Raw genomic sequence first — 22,127 nt, forward strand, 5'->3', positions numbered from 1 at the left:
ACAAAACCCTAAAACAATAAAAAGTCCAGAGCTTGACTCCTGAAATACCTCCAGTAATGCAGAACTCACTACCTGTCAAAGGCACTGAATACGGAAGGCTTTGCAGATGTTAAGGGTCACTGTCCACACACAGGGAAGGCTGCTCCTGGGGTCCCAGACCAGCCACCTGCAGAGAGTGGATGGCTATCCCCAAGGCTGCCCTTAGGTTCTTTAGGAGACATGGTCTCTGGCCCCTCCAGATCCTGGCTGGCTCACCAGATGTGCTTCTAATTGTCAGAGTCCCCTGTCCCCTGCCCCATGTAGGATGGCCATGGAGCTGCTGGCATGGTGGGCCTGAGCCCAGGATGGCAGGGAGCTCACTCCCTGCCTCTGACCCCAGCCCCTGCTCACGAAGCCCACTGAGCTTTAGTTCTGAGCAGCATGGTTCAAGGGTTACTGGGTTAGCTCTAAATCCCTTCCACACCTGGGTTTTTGACACAGGAATTCCGGCCGACATCCATCCATGCAGTTGGTTTTCCAAACCGCAGTACAGTTATGTCAGTCATTTCCAGCATCCAATCACTCAAGCTCTTTTCAGACACCAATTCCATCAGCCAGCGTGTCCCTCCCACATTTGGTTCTGTCTAATGACTTGGTTACTGTGCCCAGTGTGACAATGCAAATGCCAACAGGACTAAAAACTGAGAAGACAGACCTGTGGTACCCACTAGAAACATCGCCCTGCAAGCAACACAGACACCGTTGCTATAGGCTCCAGGAGCCCCTCTCCGCCTCACTTACTTGTGGAGATGTCTGCAGGGTCACTGCACCGATGCTGTCCTCCCGCACTGGGGAGCGCACTCCAGGAAGGCAGGGACCTGGCAGCCCTGCTGGCCACTGCACGCTCAGCCCCCAGCAGAGTGCTGGCACAGTTAGGTGCTCAGTAAATAGACTTGCAAGAAAGCAAGCTGCCACATGAAGGAAGGCAGACATAAGGGAAGTAAAAATGTGGAAGGAAAAAAGAAAAATGACATTTTCAAGGGAAGCAAATGGAAATGAAAGAAACTATAAAGAATTAATTCGGGGTTATAATTATCTGCATGTTAACAAGTCCATGTACCTGTCCTCTAACCTATAACTTTCTTCTGCAGGTTGCTGTAAGGCAGGGCTTTGCTGAAATTCATGTCCCTTACTATGGTATCATTCCTCTGACTTCCCTGGCTAGTAAGCCTGTTAAAAATGGCAGTGACTACACGGCTGGCATGGCCCAGTGGCTGAGCAGCATCCCATGCACCAAGGTCGCCAGTTCGATTCCCTGTCAGGGCACATGCCTGGGTTGCGGGCTTGATCCCGTCAGGGCATGCAGGAGGCAGCCAATCGATGATGTTTCTCATCGATGTTTCTCTCTCTCTCTCCCTCTCCCTTCCTCTCTAAAATCAATTTTTAAAAATGACAATGATGTAAATTTTATCTCAATTAAAAAAACCCAAATCCATCCAAAAAAAATAGGACACTGAGTTTCCATTTGTATGTCTTGCTCACATGGACCTTTGCTGGCTCAGCCCTGTGCCCACCAGCACCACCAAGCATACAGCTGTGCTCACTCCTGGAGGAATTTTCCATCCCATTACCCCACTGATGAGAGAGTGGCCACTGTCCACTTCCTGCCAGGGATCTTTCATGTGTTCCAACTCTTTGACTTGTACAGTAGGTCAGTGACCAAACCCACAACTTTTCTGGGTACCTTGGCAAGTGTTGTTCCTCTGGGCCATGATCCCTGATTATAACCCAATTTAAGCTCCTAAGAGACTTCATTAAGTCATTCCCACTCTCGGGCGGGGCACAGGACTCAGCCCTCATCTACCCCGCACAGGGGACCATCCCGAGCTGCCCCTGGAAAACTGCAAAGCCCTGCGTCACACTTAGTAGCCGCTCTCCTTTTCCGGGGGGGCGGGGGGGGGGTGTGCAGTGCAGGGCCAGACTCCTTGTGACCTTCAGAGGTTCTATGCCTCGGTTTCCTCATCTAAAAAACGGGGTGTTAACAGAACCCACCTCCTAGCGTTGTTGGGTTTTGAGGAAAGGCACAGCATGGGACAACACTGTCACAGCCAGACGTCAGCAGTGACGGGGTCTCCCACACGGCCTTCCTCCTGCTGCAGTGCCACTTCTTGTCAGCATTCAGGTGTAAGTTATGTTTCCATTTCCAGGACCACCTCCTGTTGGTGGCCTCTGGCCTTTCTACATGTGCCCACTGCCTCCTCCTCAGGGCATGGGGGTCAGAGTCCTGAGGACTTGCCTTCCCTTTAGAGTCTCAGAAAGCCAAGTTCAGGACCATCCCTGCACTTTTAGGCTCTGCTTCCCTAAAGTCTGGAGTAAATCCTGGGCTCTGGCCAGGTCTGCCAGCCTAGCTTTACACATTCCACTTTAAACACTGATGCAGTGCAGAGGAGCTGGGGGCTACCTGCCCAGCACATGCGGACACCCAGGAACCACCCATCTGCTGCCCTCTGACCAGTGCACCCCTTGTCGGCGAGGACTGCCCCAGAGGCAGGAGGCCTGTTCCTGGCTTCTGTAGCCTTCTAAGGGGCGAGGTGCTGTGCCACATGGTAATACTGTCCATGCCACTCCTCTCAGCAGAGCTGGTTGAAAGCTGAAGCTCACGGCTCCTAAAACAATACCAGGCATCCCAGGCATGCAGCCCTCCAGCCTGGGGTAGGCACCTGCCCAGACACGGGTCCAGGCCCTCAACTGATGGTCCCCGAGTGCGACACTTGTTCCAGAGACCCTTGACACCCTGCCCTGACCACAAAATGTGTAAACTTTAAACAAAATGATAATAATAATAGTTCTTAATAGGCTTGGTGCCGCATTAAGAACACTCACCGTATGAAATGTATCACATGTACACAGCATTTTAGAATTTCCAGAACAAATCTAGGTCCATTCATTCAGTTTGCCCTCACAGCATAGAAAGAACAGCCTCAAGGGCTCTGGTGGAAAAACGAGCCCCAAAAGGGGGGCATGGCTTGCAAAGGCTGCTAAGCAATCGGTGGCAAAACAGGGATAGAACCCAGTGCAATGTGAAGTTCACAGCTCCTTACATTCTGAAAACAACAGGATACATACCCAAAGAGTTGAAAGGTCTCAAAGGAATATTTGCACACCCATGTCCACAGCAGCACCATTCACAACAGCCACGAGGTGGGAGCAACCCAACCATCCACTGGTGGGTGATGGATAGACAAACTGCGGTCCATCCACACTAGGGAATATTACTCAGCCTTAAAAAAAAAATTCTGACACACTCTACACCATGGGCGAACCTAGAGAACATTACACTACATGAAATAAGCCTGTCACAAAACGACCAAGCTGCATGATTCCACTTATTCGAAGTACTCAGAGTCAAAGTCACAGAGACAGAAACTAGAATGGTGACTGCAGGGGCGGGGGGGGGGGGCTTAGTGTTTGACGGGGACAGTTTCAGTTTTACAAGATGAGAAGAGTTCCTGTGGTGATGGTTACTCAACAGTGTGAGTGGACTTCACGCTGCGGAACTGTGAAAAAAAAAGTGGCCAATGTTATGTTATGTATATTTTCACTGAGCCAGTGACTCACCTGTAATCTTTCCTTGCCTGATCTTCTGCACCCTGTAGCGAATGGAGGTCCCCACCATCAGGTAAACATCGAAAGCTGGGTTCAGAAGGATGTTTTCCAAAATCAGCAGCCTGACCTCTGCGGGGCGGACGTTCTTGGCATAAAGAAGAGTGTGGGAAGGTGAGGTGGGGTCGGGACAGGAGTGGGGGTGGGGAGAGAAAGGAAACCTTTAGAACTTTTCAGGATGTACGTGTGGGGAAAGGGAAGGTCGAGGTGAGAAAACGAGGCAACACCGTCAGATCCCGAAGGCCCAGAACGGTGCATGCACGGCCGGCAAGCACTCAGCGCTCACTCTGGGTTACAGCTCCGTTCACAGCAATAATAATTAAACAGAAAGAGGAGCCGGGAGTGACACCTGTGGATTCTGTGCTCACCAGGGGCTCAGGACTCTCCCCACAGAAGCCCTGAAGGCCAGCAAGGTTGGGAAACCTCAGGCCAGCCTGGAAGGGGGAGGCGTATGTCCCTGAGAGCGCTCAGACCCTGCTCCTGGCCCCTCCCTGCCCACCACTCAGTCCCCACCTCCACGTCCTCATTGGCGAATCTGAGGGGAAAAAGATGCCTGCAGGGACTAGTGCACCGCAGTGTAGGGCACCTGCACCTTCCATCGCCACCTGCCTGGCAACTCTGCAAGCTGGAGAAAACAGGCTTCCTGGTTTAACAATATATTAAGTAATATCTTTGACTCGTTGAAAAAAAGAAAAATATACAGAGGCCCCACCTTGGGCCTGGCGCTGTGGTGGGTCCCTTCCAGCAAGGCAGGCAGGGAAGCCATTTACAACACAGGCAGGACGAGGGGCCTCTCCAGCTCAGCTGCAGGCCAGCCCCTGACCTGCCCGGACACCACACAGGGCCCAGAATCCTAAAAGGCAAATGGTCTCCAAATCCTAAGACCGGAGTGTTGTAGGTTCAGCCCTGTGACATGTCTCCAAAACCCCCAGCACTCCCAAACTACTGGTTGATTCGCTAAAGAGACCAAATCTGGGAGGGTTCTTTCATCTGTCACTTTATAGAGTAAAAAGGAGATGAAGTGCCAGGAGCTAGGCCAACAAAAGAAGAGCCCAGGTCTGCTGTTCATAGAAGGCACAGCGGGACTGGGAAAGAGCAGGACCGTGACTAAAGCCACCCTTTTCTTGTGGCACCCCTCTCAAAACGGCACCGACAGGAAAGCAGGTGCTGGCAAGGCCGGGGCAGTGCTGGGGGTGGGGGAGGGCGAGGGGCACCTGCCCTCCACAAATGGACCACTAGTCTCGGGCTAATGTTGGGCACAGGAGCACAGCATGGAGTGCACCTCAGGACTGTTCACAGAGCCCCAATGCTTGGATGTAGCCCTATACTAGGACAGGGGGCACTATTGAACATAAGCTAATTAAGGAAAATTCCAGTGCTCCTGACCTCCCTCAAAACTGAGAATGGAGCAAGTGCTTTGTGACTCCAGGTGGTACTCTCTGGGCTCCAACCACCTCTTGCTAAGCTGTGGCCCCGGAAAACCAAACCAAACTGACAAAAACATGGAATCACACCCTGAAGTTCCCTCACGAACAGTAAAACTTTCAGGACAGGGCATCTTCTTTCCACTACTGAATGTGAGCCCAGGGTGAACAGTCGGCCGGCTCCCCACCCCACCCCACCCCACCCCCAGGAAGCCCGCACCTTCCTCGCCCGGGGCCCACCTGGTACACCGCCTCCTGGATGCGCGCCCTGAGCCTGGAGCTCCCAGTCCTCGTCCCAGACACCAGGACGGTGTCCCCCTGCTTGGCCACCTTCTCCATCTCTGATATGTAGGAAGGAGGGATGTATGTAGACTCCAAGAATGGGAGGATTCTGGAAAAGCACATGTTGTCAGACCTGATGTGCGGAGCCACAGGACCTCCTGGCAGGTGTCAGATGCTGATATCAGTAGTGTTGCCCTAGTCAGTGCTTAGCAATGTGTCCCTGAAACTTCCTACATCAAAACTGTCAGCACCCTGTGACAACGCAGATTTTTGGCCCCTGGTCCAGGCTTTTGTTTGCATGAAGCCTGGTGGCCTGCATTTTATCAATATCTACATGTGATTATGGCAAACACTGAAATCTGAGAATCATGCCCTTAGTAGAAATGCTTCCCTTTCACAGATGTGAAAGGTGAGAGCCATGGAAACCAAGAAGCAGGCTCCAGACCTCAGATCCAGCTGGGTTGGTGTCAAAACTGTCCATCAGGCTCCCTAGGGCAACCTGCCACATTTCGGCACACCCCTAGGTGAGCTCCTGCCTTTGGGAAATGAGCCTCAATGACCCCCCTCAAGCATCAGGGCTTGGAAATCATATCCCATCTTCTCCTTCCTGGGACCAGGCTGTGGGGAGAAGCCTGGGTGGGGCGAGATGTGTGGGGCCTCCCCAGAGCGTGGGCTGCAGGTGCAGCTGGTGGGAAGGGTGCTCTGAAATAGTCTCTAACTTATAGCCTGGGATTTACAAATGAGCCCACCCTTCTGCCTGAAGAAGAGCCATGCTCTGGACATGCCTTCATTCTCCCAAGGTCAATGGGTGCTGTACTGACCCATAACCCACCTCCTTGTTCAGTCTTACTAGGTGCCACGTGCTGAGTTTAATGAAAACTCAGAACGTTGGCCCCAACAAGCCTTAGCGCCTGGGGTTTCGGTTAACAGCCAACTCAGACAAGGGGTGACTGGAAGCTCGGGGGCCTGTCATGTTAGTAAACAGGCCTGATGGCACAGAACAGGGCCAGGAACCAGCATCCCCTGAATATCTCGTGTGCACCAGGCCCAGAAGGGGCTCTGGACACGGTCACCGTGCTGACCCACACGGCCACCCTCAGAGGGAAGCTGATGCTCAGATGGGTTACATTCCTTCCCTAGGGCCCAAGGCAAGAGTGACAGACTGGAACTGGAACCCAGATCTCTTTGACCACAAAGCCCATGTCCCAGCTTTATGAGACACCAGCAATTCCAGAGCTCTCCCAGGGCACACAGACTGACGGTCGGAGCCCCTGGCTCTGGAAGATCCAGGGCAGGACGGGGGTGTCTGCCATGGAGATGCTCTGGGCTAAGCCTGGGTATTTCCTAAAGCCCTAAGCCAGGCTTTTAAAGGGATAAAAAAAAATTAAAAAAATTAAAAAAAACTCCCCACAAAATACTTACAAATTGCAAGGGGGTAAGACTTCATCACCCCCAGCAAACACCCCACCCAAGTGCTGACAGTGATGGACGACTGCATTGTCATATGATGCAATTAGAAGAACATGGAATCCCACCTTTTTAATATTCCTGCCAAAGATGCAAAGCTCTGAGCTAATCCGGAGCTAATATCAGATAAACCCCAAATGAGAGACCTTCTGCAAAATAACTGGACTGTAGCCTTCACAAGTGTCCAGGTCTTGAAAGTCAAGACCATGAAATGGTCCGAGGCCGATGGAGAGACTAAGCAACAGGACAACATGCAGGGACTCTGGGCTGGGTTTTGCCACAGACGATGAAACTGGGATAAATGGCAAAATGTGAATGAGGACTTGAGAGCATCAGTGTTCATCCGGCCATGTGTGGGGTGAGGAAGTGCCTCCGGGGGAGGGAACGCACGTGAAAGCCATCACGTGACGGTGACGGGCTGGCAACCTGCCCTCAGGTGGGTGTGGGCAGCAACTTCCAACCTTCTGCGGGACATCAAAAAAGATGTTATAATTTTTGCCGATCTGACAAAAAAAAAATAGGTATAATTTTGATTCATTCACACCAGACGGCTACTGATGTTGGCTGTTGTCACTTTTTCACTTGACAGTCTAAGGGAAAAGAGGTCAGTGCTCCTGACTAAGTGGTCAGGTAGTGCATGTTTTAACAATTCTTGCAGCACACAGTTGAAAACCACTGGTTTAGGGACCTTCTGTACTGTACTTGCAACTTTTCCATAGGCTGAAAATGACTGCAAAATTTTTTTAAAATTAAGGTTCCCTCCCCCCAGAGGAACTATACTCTTTTAAACATATTTCATAAAGCAGGAGGCAATGCAGAATAGCCGGGGTGGAACCAGGCCTGGACTGCGGAAGCAGCAGACGTGCTGCCACTGCTGTCCACAGGCGACACCGCGGGCCCCGCCGTGATGAGTGCTGCAAGCAGCTCATGCTCCTCCGGCACTGGGCTCCTGGTCCTGCCCAACTTAAACCCAAATAGCCAGGATGAGGGAGCAGTCTCTGCATTACATAGTGAGGATTTATACAGATCTGAGTTCAAATTCTACCTCTGCCATTTACTAATATGAGACAAATGGTTTCAAACTCTCAGTTCCTGTCTGAAAAATGGAGAAAAGAGTGGTCCATAAGCCACATGGCTGTCAGGAGGAGTGACTGAGTCAAGATAGGTGAGGAATCTGTCTGTTCCTCATGCTGGGGACACAGCCTCTCGCACCCATGAAAAGCTGTCACTTCTGGAATGTCCTCGTAGCCGAAACCTGTCTCCCATTACTGACCCCCAAAAGGAGGCTGCCCTCTGGGGCCACACGGCACCCTTCCCCTGCCCCCACCACCTGGGATAAGCTTTCTCTTCTGCAGCTGGAAACCCAGCCTCCTTGGCAGCTTCTGCAGAGCACACCCAGCAGGCTGCAGAAGCATCAAACTTCCTGCACCACCGTGTGGTTCGAATGCACTTCCCTAAGTCTCCCATGAGGCTGGCTGGCATGCTGGAGACTGCGGCCCCAGTGGCAAGGGCCCGGAGGAGGCCTGGCCACTCAGAGCCAGTGACATCCCCGCCCCATGTCCCGACACAGGGGAGGGAGCTCTCACCGCAATGCATTGTGGGAGTCTGAGAACCCGCCGGCCTCGGTGTCCTTCACAATTGTCCAGTCAAAGACCAGCCCGGCCAGGGTGCTGAACGTGTTCCCTGTAAGACAGATGGGGCAGGGGTAGGAAATTCGTGAGTTACCTCCCTGGGGCCAAGGGAAGGGGAAGTCGAGGCTTAAAGGATCAGGGTGACGTGACCGTGACTGTGACCGTGACTGCGACTGTGACTGTGACTGCGATGGGCTGCACTAGGCTGTGAACCCAGGCCAGGCTCAGCTGACCGCAGTGTGGTGCATAACACCATCACCCCTGGCGTCTGTAAGTACCTTACGGTTTAGGCAGCAGCTCCTGAGACCTGATTCACGCATTCCTCCTACCACCTCTCTACTCAGGGAACAAAACCTCAGACAAGGGGGCAGAATCCCCAGCCATCTGGCTTCAAGTGACTGTCTTGTCTCTGCACCTTGACACTGAGACCCCAGGGCTCCAGGGTGGAGCAGATGCAAAGCGTGCACGGCTGGCCTTGCTCTTGAAAAGTCTGCAGATCTGAGCTCCCTCTTGTGACCAGGGGCTAGCTAGCTCAGCTCCAGGAGAGTCATGGTCTCAGGCGTGTCACATTCCCCACCCCCACCTACCCCCATCACCTATATTCCCTGCCTGACCAGCCCCCAAAACAGGGCATCTGGGGCCTAGAAAAGTTTTTTACAGCACACAGGGCACGGCATTTAGAGTGAGACAGGCCTGGGGTCGTTCCCCCCACACCTCCTGTGAGATCTGAGACCAAATTAAAGTCCTTAGCAAAATCTCCACAAAATTGTCACTGTCGTTACTTTTCAAGGCATCTATTATGAAGGGAGACCATTTCTTACAATTCCCTAGATGTCTTTCCATCGACTTTGGCAACTCATCAGAGGGAAGAAAAACCCCACTCACAATGCACGCAAGCTCGGAGAGGTTTTTTTCTCAGAGCTCCAAGGGAGGGCCCAAAATACCCAGCTGCTGTGAAAACTCACCCAATTCCTCCTATGCAGACAATGAATAACATGTAAGGTGCAAAAGGGAACAGGGCAGGGCAGACACCAAGGGGGCAGCTCCCCAGTGGGCAGGAGGGCCATGCCCTCAAGTGCCCACACACAGCCCTCTGCTACACATAGTGTGCTCAGCTGTCCAAGTGCTATCACTTAACTGGAGCTCAGGAGGCCGGGGACTGTCCCACTTATTTCTGTGGTGCCTTGGCAGGGCCTGACACACATAGGAGATGCTCAATAAATGACTCTGAGCAAATAAAAGGCCTGTGATTTCTTAAACCTCAAAGCATTCTGACCATCACACCCTGTCTTCCCACTATCTGGTAAGAAGCCAAGTGAAGCCTGCTGGCTGCAGGAGTCCAGCCCAAGGACACCACTCCCTGCCGCAGGCCACACACCTTTCCTGTTCACCCAGAGATGGGCAGCTCACTGCCTCCCAATACAATCCATTCCTCTGTTTAACGGTTCTGACTGTAAGAACCTTCTTCTGCCCATTAAACCAAAATGGGGTGCCTAAAGCAGAGCCAGCCCAAACTCCCACCTTCTGGTGGCAGAGCCAAGCATCTGACTGTGCGGCTCACTCAGTTGGGGTAAGAATGGATTTCCCTGTCATCAAGGCAGATTGTCAAAGAGTGACCAGAGTTCAATACACAAGCTTTCTTGACACGTCCATTCAAACATCGCGAAAGTGTACTAAACACCTACCCAGATCACCTCCAAGTACCACTTTTCTCATCTGTAAAATAGGAACAAAAACACCAATGCACAGGGTTGCTGGGAAGATCAAATGGAGAAAGGGTCCCAGTGAGGTGCCAGGGCAGCGCTGGCCAGCCCCCAGGAGCAAGTAGTATTCACAACAGCCCTCTGAGGACAAGACTGAGGCTGGGGGAGGCTGGCTGGGGTCTCTTAAAACGGAAAATGACAACAGGAAATCCGTCTTCATACAGTTCAGGCTTTGCTGCCCCACCCCAGCCTCCCCTGCATGTCCACCATGTTCAAATGTGAGAGGACAGAGGAACATGGGTCCCTCTCTGATGGGCATGTTCGGCAGGAATTTTTGGTGTTGCCTAAAGTTTTGCTTTTTCCATTCAAAAGCTAGCTATTAGCACCTACTATGTGGGACAGACAGAGCCTGTGACCTTGCAGCCTCATGGCCAAATGTTAATACTGAGGAGGACAATCCAGGGTCCAGTCTCTGGAGGCTGCACCTCCCCTATTCTGGTCCAAGGACAGCAGAAAAACATTCAGCAATTCAACTTAACAAACATCTGTCAAATGCCTGCTGGGCCCCAAGTCCAGTGTCAAATGCAGGAGAGTCCAGAAGAATGAAGGCACCCCTGTTCTGCACTCTAGGTGCTGCACTTGAGTAAAAATGCGCCACACCCATGAACTTCAGAAGGGACCAGATTCCTCCCTGGAGGTCAGGGAGAGGTCCTTGGAGGAGAGAATGTCTGAAGGGAATGCCCAGGGGCACCAGGGCTCCTGAGAGCAGAAATAGGAAGAGAGGCGGCAGGGGGTCTGAGCAGAACTTGCAGCCTAAGGAAAGGGGAAGGAAGGGGAAGGAGGGGCATCTCTGGTATCCCCAAGCTAGCCCAGTTCTGCCAGGCATGAGGTGTGGGGGCTGGAAGACACTGTGGAAAATGTTAGCTTGAGGCAGGCACTCTGCAGATGGCTTCAGGCCCAAAGGATGGACCCAAGCCCTGTGCAGGGCCCCCTGCCCAGGAAAAGCACTGCAGCAGGAAACAGGTGACGTGCCCTGGGGAACAAGAGCTGAAGCAGCAAAGTCAGACATCCTGAGCTGCAACCCATCCTCTGCCACCCATGAGCTGTGTGACCTTGGGCCTCAGCTTCCTTGTCTATGCAATGGGCATTACCCATTGGGAGTAAATGACTGCCCTTGTAAAGGGCCTGGCACAGGGCATGGTACACAGAGGGCACCTAACGATGCTTCTTGAGCACAAGCAGAGTCTTTCTGACAAACACCCACCAGTCTAGATAAGATGTGTCCCTTCTGAGGCTGCAAGGGCCTCAAAGCTTACAAAGGTCAAGCTCACCTTGATGAAGGAGACACTGCCCTGCAAAGAGGACACAGGCTCAGGGAAAAGAAAGAAGAGAGAAGGGAGGTTCTAACCCAAGGGTTTCTGGGGAAGGATAACCAACTAGAAAGTGTGACTCCCTCACGGCGAACACTGAGGAAGAAGTGAACCCCTGCCTGCTGCAGACGGGGCCCTTGATCCGGGCGATTAATGAACGATCCAGTGTTCGTAGGCCAGCTCGCCACCTACTGACCTCATGTGCCACCGAAACCTTAGCAGCGGGAAAGGTGGCTATCAAGGGCCATGGGGCATCTGTCCTGCAGGAGTAGACCAGGAGCAACCACCTTCCCACTCCTGGCACTGCCACTGACCACCTGAGGGAAAGGGGAACACACCCAGCAGAGAAAGAGAAGTGACTCAAAATGACTTCACTATAACAAAGAAGATGAACAATAACAAGTGTTGCTGAGGATGTGGAGACACTGGCAGCCTCGGCATTGCTGGTGAGCGTGTAAAACAGTAAAGCTGCTGTGGAAGAAGTCTGGCGATTCGTGAAAAAAAATTATTTCTGCTCCTGGGTCCATACCCAAGAGACACATGCTACTCCAAGGATGAGCCTTAAACACATGATGCTTAATAAAAGCGAGTCACATAAGGTCACACACTGTCTGATTTTATCTATATGAAATGCTCACAACAGGCAAATCTATATACACAGAAGGTAGGCGGGTGGTTGCCACAGGCTGCAGAGAAGAAAGAATGAGAGGTGACTAATGAGTATGGGGTTTCTTTTCGTAGCGATGAAAATGTTCTACAACTAGTGATCATGGTTGCACTATTTTGTGAATATATTAACCACCAATGAATTATACAACTTAAATAGGCGAATTTCATGATATATAATATCAATAAAAATGGACAAATCTTTTTAAAACCTGTGACTTTAAAAAAAGTAACTTGCTCCCAGCCAGAGTGGTTTAGTGGTTAAGCATCAACCTATGATCCAGGAAATCTCAGTAAGATTCCCTGTCAGGACATATGCCCAGGGTGCAGGCTCCATCCCCAGCAGGGGGCATGCAGAAGGCAGCGACCAATGACTCTCATCATTGATGATTCCATCTCTCTCTCCCTCTCCCTTCTCTCTCTGAAATCAATAAGATATATTTTAAAAAAGAAGTACCTTTCCCTAGCCGGTTTGGCTCAGTGGTTAGAGCAGTGGTCCGCGGGCTGAAGGGCCCTGGGTTCGATTCCGGCCAAGGGCACGAACCTGGGTTGCAGGATCATCCCTGACAGAAGGCAGCCAATCGATGTGTCTCTCTCACATTGATGTTTCTCTCTCTCTCTCTCCCCCTTCCACTCTCTCTGAAAAGCAATGGAAAAAATAACCTCCAGTGAGGATGAAAAAAGAAAAAATATCCTCGGGTGAGAATTTAAAAAAAAATTAATAAAAAAAGGGCACGGCCCAGCCGGGCGTAGCTCAGCAGTTGAGCGTCAACCTGGGATCCAGGCGATCGGGGTTCGATTCCCGGTCAGGGCACATGCCCGGGTTGCGGGCTCTATCAATGACTTGCTCATCATTGATGCTACTATCTCTCTCTCTCCCTTTCCTTTCCTCTCTCTGAAGTCAATAAAAAGATATATTTAAAAAAAAAAAAAAAAGGGCACGTACCTCAGTTGCAGGCTCAATCCCCTGCCCCAGTTGGGGTGTGTGCAGGAGGCAACCAATCAATGTGTCTCTCTCACATCTATGTTCCTCTCTCTCTCTCCCCCACCCCCAAAGAGCAATGTAAAAATATTCTCAGGTGAGGATTTAAAAAGTGACTTGAGATGGGAAATAGAACAACGTGGCCAAGATGGGTAAACTAAATACGGCCCAGGACAAATCTGGCTCACTGCCAGTTTTTCTAAATAAAGTTTTATTACAAGACAGCTCCGCCCATTCATTTACTGGCCAAGACTGCCCAAGAGGAACAACAGCACAGCTGAGTAATTACAGCAGACACTGTAGAGCAAAGCCTACAACGTTCACTCTCTGGCCTCTCACAAAATTTCCTAACCCCTGGCCAAGAGAGTGAGCTCTGGGACCAGCTGGAGCTGACTCTGGCTCTGTCACACACCAGCCACAGGTGTGTGTGCGTGCGTGTTCACTCTCTGTGCCAGTCTCATCACCTGGGCCTGACATGAGTTGGAAAATATAAAGTGTTCAGTTGGAAAATATAAAGTCTGGCACCTGTGTGGCCTCAAACTTTGGTCTTTTGTTGCCAAGACGAGCAAGTGACGCCCCCGCCCCAAGTCCTGCAGGTGAGCTCCCACCACCTTACTGCCAGACCCTTCCTCAGCTCCCTCTGTTCTGAGGCCAAGGGCAATCCCCATATCTGACACACAAGACCCTTTACATCACGCAGCCCATCTGTCTGAGCTTCAGTCTCTTCAAGAGTAAAATGCCTTCCCCGCTTGGCAGACCCCATGTCCTCAAGGCTTAGGCAACCACCACATCTTTTTAGAAACTGTGCTGACCTCTGGCCTCCACACCCCACCTCTACCTTCCCAGGGGTTGGCTCCTCCCAGCTCTGTGGTCCATTCACAGTTTGCATCTAATTTGACTCTCAACAGCACCTACTGAGAGCATCTCAAGCATTGTGGGCATTTATTTATACAGGGACCTTCCCCAAAGCCAGAGATTCTGGGAGCAGAGGCCAGGCCCGTCCAGGACCTGGAAGAGTGCCCAGTAGGTAGAAAGTGCTCAGACGCTACAGGGCTGAGTACCCCCTATATGCCATGCAGAGCTAAACCCTTTACACACTTCTTACCAAGTCCTTCCAACCCCCTATCTTACTTTCACAGATGAGAAAACAGAGAAGTTACGCAGCTTCTCTGATGGGTGAACACACAGAGAGGAAGGATTAAGCAGATGCTCTAGAACAGTAATTTTGCCCCCTTCCAAGGGACATCTGGCACTGGCTAAAGATACGTTTGGTTGTCACAACTTGGGAAGTTCTGCTGGCATGTGGTGGGTAGAGACCAGGAATGCTGCTAAACACCCTATGACGCATCAGACAGCCTTTCACCACAAAGAATTATCTTCCCCCAAATGCCAACGCTACCTATGCTGACAAACCCCGATCTAGGGAAAGTTTTTAAAAAGCAGGGGTTGGGGTAGGCTAGAGTGGTCAGGAAAGATTTCAAAGACAAGGTGGGACTTGAAGTTTTAGGAGATTCTTCATCTTAAAAAGGTATCTTGTGCCTGACTTTCAACAAGATTCTTAACCTACATACTAGACTCATCAGGGTGATCACTTCATAAGGTATATAAATGTCTAATCACTATGTTGTACACCTGAAACTAATATTTTTAAATTTCTTTTAAAAATAGTTTTTCCATTTTCAATTACAGTTAACATATATTATTATATTAGTTTCAGATGCACAGCACAGTGATTAGACATTACAAAACTTACTACATGAGCATCCCAATAAATCTTGTACCCATCTGGCACCATCCATTGTTGTTACAATATTACTGACTATATTCCCTGTGTTGTACTTTACATCCCATGACTGTTCTGTAACTACCAATCTGTACTTCTTAATCCTGTCACCTTTTTCACCCATCCGCCCAACCTCCCTCTCATCTGGCAACCGTCAAAACATTCTCACCTGGCCCAGCATGGCTCAGCGGTTGAGCATCGACCTAGGATCCAGGAGATTGCAGTACAATTCCCAGTCAGGGCACCGGCCCAGGCTGCGGGCTCCATCCCCAGCTGGAGGCGTGCAGGAGGCAGCCGATCAATGCTCGCTCTCTCTCTCTCTCTCTCCCTTCCTCTCTCTGAAATCAATATATATTTATAAAAATAAATGAATAAACATTCTCTGTATCTATGAGTCTCTTTCTGCTCTGCTTGTTCATTTTTTTAGATTCAATTGTTGATAGACATGTATTTATTGCCATTTTATTGTTCATATTTTTATCTTGTTTTTTTCCCCTACTTCTGAAAGAAGACACTTCAACATTTCATACAATGCTGGTTAGGTGGTGTGAACTCCTTTGGCTTTTTCTTGTTTGGGAAACTTTATCTGACCTTCGATTCCAAATGATAGCTTTGCTGGGTAGAGCAATCTTGAATATAGGTCCTTGCTTTTCATCACTTTGAATATTTCTTGCCACTCCCTTCTGGCCTGCAAAGTTTCTGCTGAGAAATCAGCTGACAGTGTTATGGGAGCTCCCTTGTAGGTAACTAACTGCTTTTCTCTTGCTGCTTTTAAGATTCTCTCTTTATCTTTAACCTTTGGCATTTTAATTATGATGTGTCTTGCTGTGGGCCTCTTTGGGTTCCTCTTGTTTGGGACTCTCTGTGCTTCTAGGACGTGTGTGTCTATTTCTTTCACCAGGTAGGGGAAGCTTTCTGTCATCATTTTTTCAAATAGCTTTTCAAGTTCCTGCTCCCTCTCTTCTCCATTTGTCATCCCCATGATGAGAATGTTGGCACACTGGAAGTTGTCCCAGAGGCTCCTTACACTATCATCATTTTTTGGATTCTTTTTTTCTTTTTGCTCTTCTGATTGGGTTTTTTTGCTTCCTTATATCACAAATCGCAGATCTGATTCTTGGCTTCACATACTCTACTGTTGATTCTCTATGAATCATCATTCATTTCAGTGAGTGTACCTTCATTTCTGACCAGTTCTTTTTAGGCTGTTGAAGTTCTAAGTTCCTTGGGCATCCCTGTAACCAGTGTCCTGAACTCCACATCTGGTAGGTGGCTTGTCTCCATTTTGTTTAGTTCTTTTTCTGGAGTCTTGTTCTGTTCTTACATGTGGGACATGTTTCTTTGTTTCCTTGTATTGGCAGCCTCCCTGTGTTTGTTTCTGTGTATTAGGTAGAGCTGCTGCATCTCCCGGGCTTCGTAGAGTGGCCTAATGTAGTAGGTGGTCCCCTCTCCTTCTTGCCCCCCCCCACACACTCCATGTGGGCTGTGTACACCTCCCTCTTGTAGTTGAGCCTTGATTGCTGTTGGCACATCAATGGGAGGGATGTACCCCCTGGCAGATCAGCTACAAGGACTGGCTACAACCACTGACTACCAACCTCCAACCACTGTGAAGGATCAGCTATGCAGGGGCCCACCACACAGAATGGGACTTATTTCAGCAAGCCTAAGGTGCCCGCTGAGTCCACCCCTTGAGTGTGTTGCTTGTGGAGGTGGTCGGGTGGTGGTGCTTCAACATGGTCTGAAGCTCTTCAATGGGTGTGCTGGCTCTGGGGCCTCCTGGGATGTGCAAGCCAAGTCAGCCATCAATCGTGTTCTGCCCAGGTCGGCACAGCATGAGATACAAAGTGATCTGCAGGTGGTTGCTACCTGTGCTGGACTTGGAGGTGCCCAGACTAGGCCCAGCTGTGAACTAAGGCCAGCTACTGCTGGTGTCAGGTCTGGGGCCATTTAGAGAGGTGTATGGGGCTTGCTGTGGCTAGATGCTGCTTGTTTGAGAGATTTTAGAAAAGTCTGAAGCATGAGCCAAGACAGGCCATTAGTATGGAAAAGCCACTGGAAACAGCTTGGGTGAGCCTGGAAGCTGGCTGGGGCGGGGCGTCCGAGAATCACCAGGGTGAGACAAACAGTGGCTCCAGCCTGTTTGCTCTGTGGGAGAGGGTTCATCTAAGGCACAATGGCCTGCGCCAGCACTTCTGTCTTGAGAAAGCTGCCCTGCCCATAGCTCTTGCCCTGATGCTGAACAATTCCATTCCTCCCTGTACAGCTCTGGCGCCTTTGGAGCTGCTGCCTCAGTGCTAGAGCTCAGGGGGAGGGAGTGTGCGCAAGCCCAGGTCAGGCCTGTGTCTGTTTTGTTTGTTTATCTCTACACTCCATCCTTGTCCCAGGGAGTGCTTACCGGGTGAGAGAAGCGGGGGCGTGGACAGGCTGTCTTCCCGCAGGGCCCTGACAGGGCGTCGAGCCCGCCACCTAAGTGTGAGTCCTGGCAGGGAACTGAGCCCACAGCCTTTCAGTGTACAGGACAATGCTCCAACTGACTGATCCACACAGGCCAGAGCTGTGGGAGCCTGATAAGAAAAACCTCCTGGGGCTCCAGCAGCCCCCCCTTCCCTCTCCCTCAGTCTCAGTCCCCGCTGGTCTTTTAGCCAGAAGTTATGGGGATTTTTCTTCCTGGCACTGGAACCCTGAGCTACGGAGCCCAGTATGGGGCATGGACCCCGCTCCTCAGGGGGACCTCTGCAGCTGAGATATCCCTCTGTATTTTTATCTGCCATGTGAGTGTGGGAGCAGTCCATTCCAAACCTTTGCCCCTCCAACCAACCTTGATGGGGCTGCTTCTCCAAACCCCTAGTGGTAGGACTTTCATCTGACTCCACTTCAGGTGATCCTGAATGATGACTATTAGCTGTAATTTTGATGTGGTTGTGGGAGGAGGCGAGTACCATGTTTACCTATGCTGCCATCTTGACTGGAAGTCTAATTTCATTTTTCAGTTACAGTTTACATTCAATATTATTCTATATTAGTTTTAGGTGTACAGTGTAGTGCCTAGACAATCATATACTTACAAAGGGATCCCCCTCTCCCCAATATTTCAAGTACCCACCAGGCACTATACACAGTTATTACAATATTACTGACTATATCCTCTGTGCTGTCTTTACATCCCCACGACTATTCTGTAACTGCCAATCTGTACTTTTTAATCCCTTCACCTTTTTTACCTAGCCCTCAAACTCCCTCCACCTGAAACTAATATAGTATCACGTCAACTGCAATTGAGAAATAAATTTTAAAAATAAATTTAAAAGGAAAACAAAAAGAATCTAACCTACAAACCTTCCCTTTGTTCCTTTACCACAGTCTGCCCACTGCCAGAACAGACCTTCTCAGAAGAGTCCCCACCCACAACATCTCGGTATTCAACTCGGATTCAGTGAAGAAGTGAAGGGCTGTGTGCAGGGCCAGCAGCACAGATGTGTCCGAGCCACACCGGCGCACACGCACACACACACACACTCACACAATCTGCAGTCTGGACCAGGAAGCCATACCTGCACTCAAAGTCAAGCAGGAAGAATGTCTCCCACTGTTTATAACCTGGTGACCCAGGAGCCTCTCCTAGCTTCCCATTACTCACAGGTCACTTCCCAAGCAGGTACCTTTACCAAACACAATCCCTGTGAACAGGCCTGGAGTTGGCCTCCAGGGACTACAAAAGCTCTCACCTCACCGGCCCTACTGTAGAGATGAATATGCACGAGTGGCCATGGCCTCCCTGCCACCAAGGGCCTGGGGTCCACCTCAAAGGTGGCCCAGAGCTCTTTAAGCTCCCTCCCCTCCCCCCAGCACCAACCTCACTTTCCCAGCTGGAGCAGCCTTCTGTGGGGAACAGTAGGGCTGGACACAGGGAAGAAAGGAACAGAGACTGCCAAGGGGACATCCTCACCTTCAGAGTCCAGAGCCTGGACCTTCAGCTCCAGGGGCGAGTCCTCCAGGTAGAGCTCACGGGTTGTTGAGACGATCTGAATGCCGTGGATGAGATCAACGATGGCATCACAGCGCAGGACCTGGCCTGTGGCTGAAGGGACAGGACCCAGGGGTCAGACAGAAGGCAATGCCATGACTGCCACCCCACCTCTAGGGCCTTGTGGGTCAGATGGTCTTATACTTTGGCAGAAACTAGAGCAGCCAACAAAGCAAGCACCACAAAATAGGGCTAGACGAACCAAATTAAGCCTCCAGAAGCCAAGCAGCTGACCGGTACACACCCTCCTGAAAGTTAGCATGGACTTCCAGAACCTCAGGGGTATGTTCATGGCCCACCTTGCGCCTTTCCCACACGAGCGCCTGCATTAAAGCTGAGTGCAAAACACTCCTCTAAGCCTCACTCTGTTCAGGGTACAGCCACAAAGATACATGAGAACGGCCTATGTACAGTGAGTAGTATCCAAAAAGACAGTGCTGTTCCGATGCCTGTCCCTACCCTGAGGCGAGGAACTGCCCCCCCGGCAGTGTCTATCGTCTACACTGGTGTTTTCACATAAGACTACCAACCTCATCACCAAAGAAAAGGGCTGTGTTCCCATGAGCGTATATGCTTTACTTGCTCCACAAATAAGACACACAAATCCACTACCTGGAGAACTCCCTAGTGCAAGAGCAGCAGGACGTGACTCAGAGCCACTCTGACCATTCTCCAGGCACCATGTAACGCTTCTCATGCAGTTAATGTACTTTGCTAGAAATCCATGCAGCACCACTTATCAAAAACCTTAAAAATATTCACATGCTGTGTTACCCAGTAAAACTTGGACTCTATCATTAGTTAGAAATGGCCTGAAAGAAGCCAAAATAATTATCTGAATAAGAATTTTTATTTTCTGTATAACACTGACATAAACATCTAAAAACAGCATAAATGTCCAACATAAGGAATGCTTGCTAAGACTATTACTCAGCCTTTAAAAATAATTCTATAAGGAGATGGAAAACTTTTCATATCACATAAGCTGGGAGAAAAGCATGACAGAAGATTACATAACTTTCTAAACATCTTACAACTATAATATGCTAAATTAAATACGGGGAAGTGAATGGATTGCAACAACTTTCTTCATTTTGATTCAACACTCACTATAAGTTGTTTGCATAATAAATACTGAGAAATGAAAGCCAGCCTCTGCGACAAGGAAAACAGTACAAAGTGCTGTCAGGAGGGAACAGGGTGGGTGTTGCTTGCTCGGGGCCCCTGGCCTGCCTGGGTGTCCTCGGAACCAACAGGAGGCAGAAAGCACCACAAAGGGCTCTGGCGGCATCTATGGCTGGGCTGTCAGTGGGGTGTTTTCCATATCGCCCCCCCGAGGGACCACACAGGCACTCAAAGCCCTTACTGATATCTTCTGCAATGATGATGCTTGTCAGGCGGGCGGGCTGGGACAGACGGGCCTGTACCACCGCCTTCTGGGAGCACTGCTGCTCATCCAGGCCCAGCGGCTCGATGCTGGCCACCTCTGGCCGGGTCGATGACCTGTGGTAAGAAGAGAAGAATTTACTCTCTGAAGCCACCCCACAAAGCACAGCTGGCACCCGAAGCCAAAGCCACAGCCCCATCTGAGGCTCTGTCCCAGACTCAAACACAGAATAAAGGTGGCAACTTCAAATCCAGAGGAGAAACGGGGCCCAGCCAAGACCCCTCTAATAGGAGAACGGCAGCTTGTGGAGCTGGGACATCTGCACACACTCCCCAATGAATAATCCAACAGGGGACCACCAACTGGGAAGCCACTTCCATGTCCGACAGAAGGTTGCTTCACGAGACTGCTCTATGAGCGGGAAATAACTGCACCAGGAGAAAAGCTGCCTCTGGGCTCTGGTGAGGAAAAGCTCGGTGTGCCTCTGTTGACCTCTCGCCGGGCCTGGCACACAGCAGGCTCCAACATTAGCTTCCATCTCCAAGTAGGTTCCACCAAAGCTGAAGATGACCAACCATAATGACCACAATGACTTAAAAGTCCCTCTGTGATGGAGCCGACATCATGGCGACGTGGTAAGTAAGGCAGATCAACAAACAAATGAATCAGCCAAATGTTGAGGCGGCTTCCCAGGGAGATGGGCCTCCAGGACAGGGGGATGAAGGGGCAGCACGACTCTGGTAGGCATCCAGGGTCAGCGTCAGGGCTTCTCCCCTACAGCACGTGAAACAGCCGTTCCGAGTCAAGGTGAGACGGGCGCGAGGGGTGTGGGCACAGTGCACACAGCGCACAGGGCAGAGGAGCGCTGCCTCAGCTGTCTGCAGACAGCTCGGGGAAGTCTCTCTGAAGTGGCCGCTCAGTGACACCACCCAGACACTGGTGTGTCAGGCAGGGGACCTGAGGCTGAAAGCAGCGAGGCCTGCTCCAAGAATGAAAGGGCTCCAGAAGGTAAGAGGTGCTGAGCTAGAGGGGACAGGCAGCTGCTGAGGTCAGGGGTTGGGGTCAAGGACACAGGGGGTGTTGAGGCCTGGAGCCATTGAAGGCCACAGTAAGGAGCTTAGACTTACTCGCTGGGGGTCTGAAGCAGGTGAACATTCCAGCCTGATGTACATTTATAGAGCAGAGAATAAAGAGCTGCCCTCAGTAAACTTGCAGGGGGAGGGGGACCCAGAGAAGGGGCACCCATTGTGCAGAGGGTCCGAGGCTCCTTCCCAGGGCTTCACTCAGCACAGCACCCAGCAGAACAGACACTGCTTCCTTCCCGCCCTCTGCTCAAACTCACTGAAACATCGATTGGCTGGGATATTCAGAAGGAAACTTATAAAAACTGCCTGGTATTAAAAAGCAGTGATGTGAAACACACCCAAACAGACATCTCCAAGTCCTCCTGTTTGATGCCAAGTGTCTCTCCCAGAGCCAAGTCGACACAGCAGTGACTGCAAATACACCTAAGGGTGCTCCGATTGCACAGAGGTCACAGGTACCCGAGCCGCTGGCAGGGAGCCTGGAGGTGGGCCCACACCTCTCCAGAAAGTACTCTGCAAATAACCTCACCCACGGTTAGGGAAAGAGTGTAAGCCCTGAGGAAATGCATCTGTCGTCCCCTCAGTGAGGGACTTCTGAGAAGAGAGCTTCAGAGACTAAGGACAGACAACAAAATAGACAAGAGCACATAAGAACTGAAGGAAGACCTGTAGCAAGAT

The 22,127-nt window shown here is 50.7% G+C and overlaps 1 protein-coding gene across 1 annotated transcript in view; it reads right to left on the minus strand.

Annotated features, from left to right (window-relative positions):
* NUP210 (nucleoporin 210) overlaps positions 1-22,127 on the minus strand; it is a 93,107-nt gene that overhangs the window by 58,070 nt on the left and 12,910 nt on the right. Inside the window, exons 2-6 of the mRNA XM_087818509.1 lie at positions 20,344-20,480; positions 18,900-19,031; positions 8,402-8,498; positions 5,307-5,457; positions 3,598-3,730 (exon numbers count right to left, since the gene is read on the minus strand). Of these exons, the coding sequence (XP_087674635.1) occupies positions 3,598-3,730; positions 5,307-5,457; positions 8,402-8,498; positions 18,900-19,031; positions 20,344-20,480 (650 nt within the window). The remainder of the gene's footprint in view (positions 1-3,597; positions 3,731-5,306; positions 5,458-8,401; positions 8,499-18,899; positions 19,032-20,343; positions 20,481-22,127) is intronic.

This window comes from Miniopterus natalensis, chromosome 6 (assembly GCF_054644295.1).
Source record: "Miniopterus natalensis isolate mMinNat1 chromosome 6, mMinNat1.hap1, whole genome shotgun sequence".
NCBI lineage: Eukaryota > Metazoa > Chordata > Mammalia > Chiroptera > Miniopteridae > Miniopterus > Miniopterus natalensis.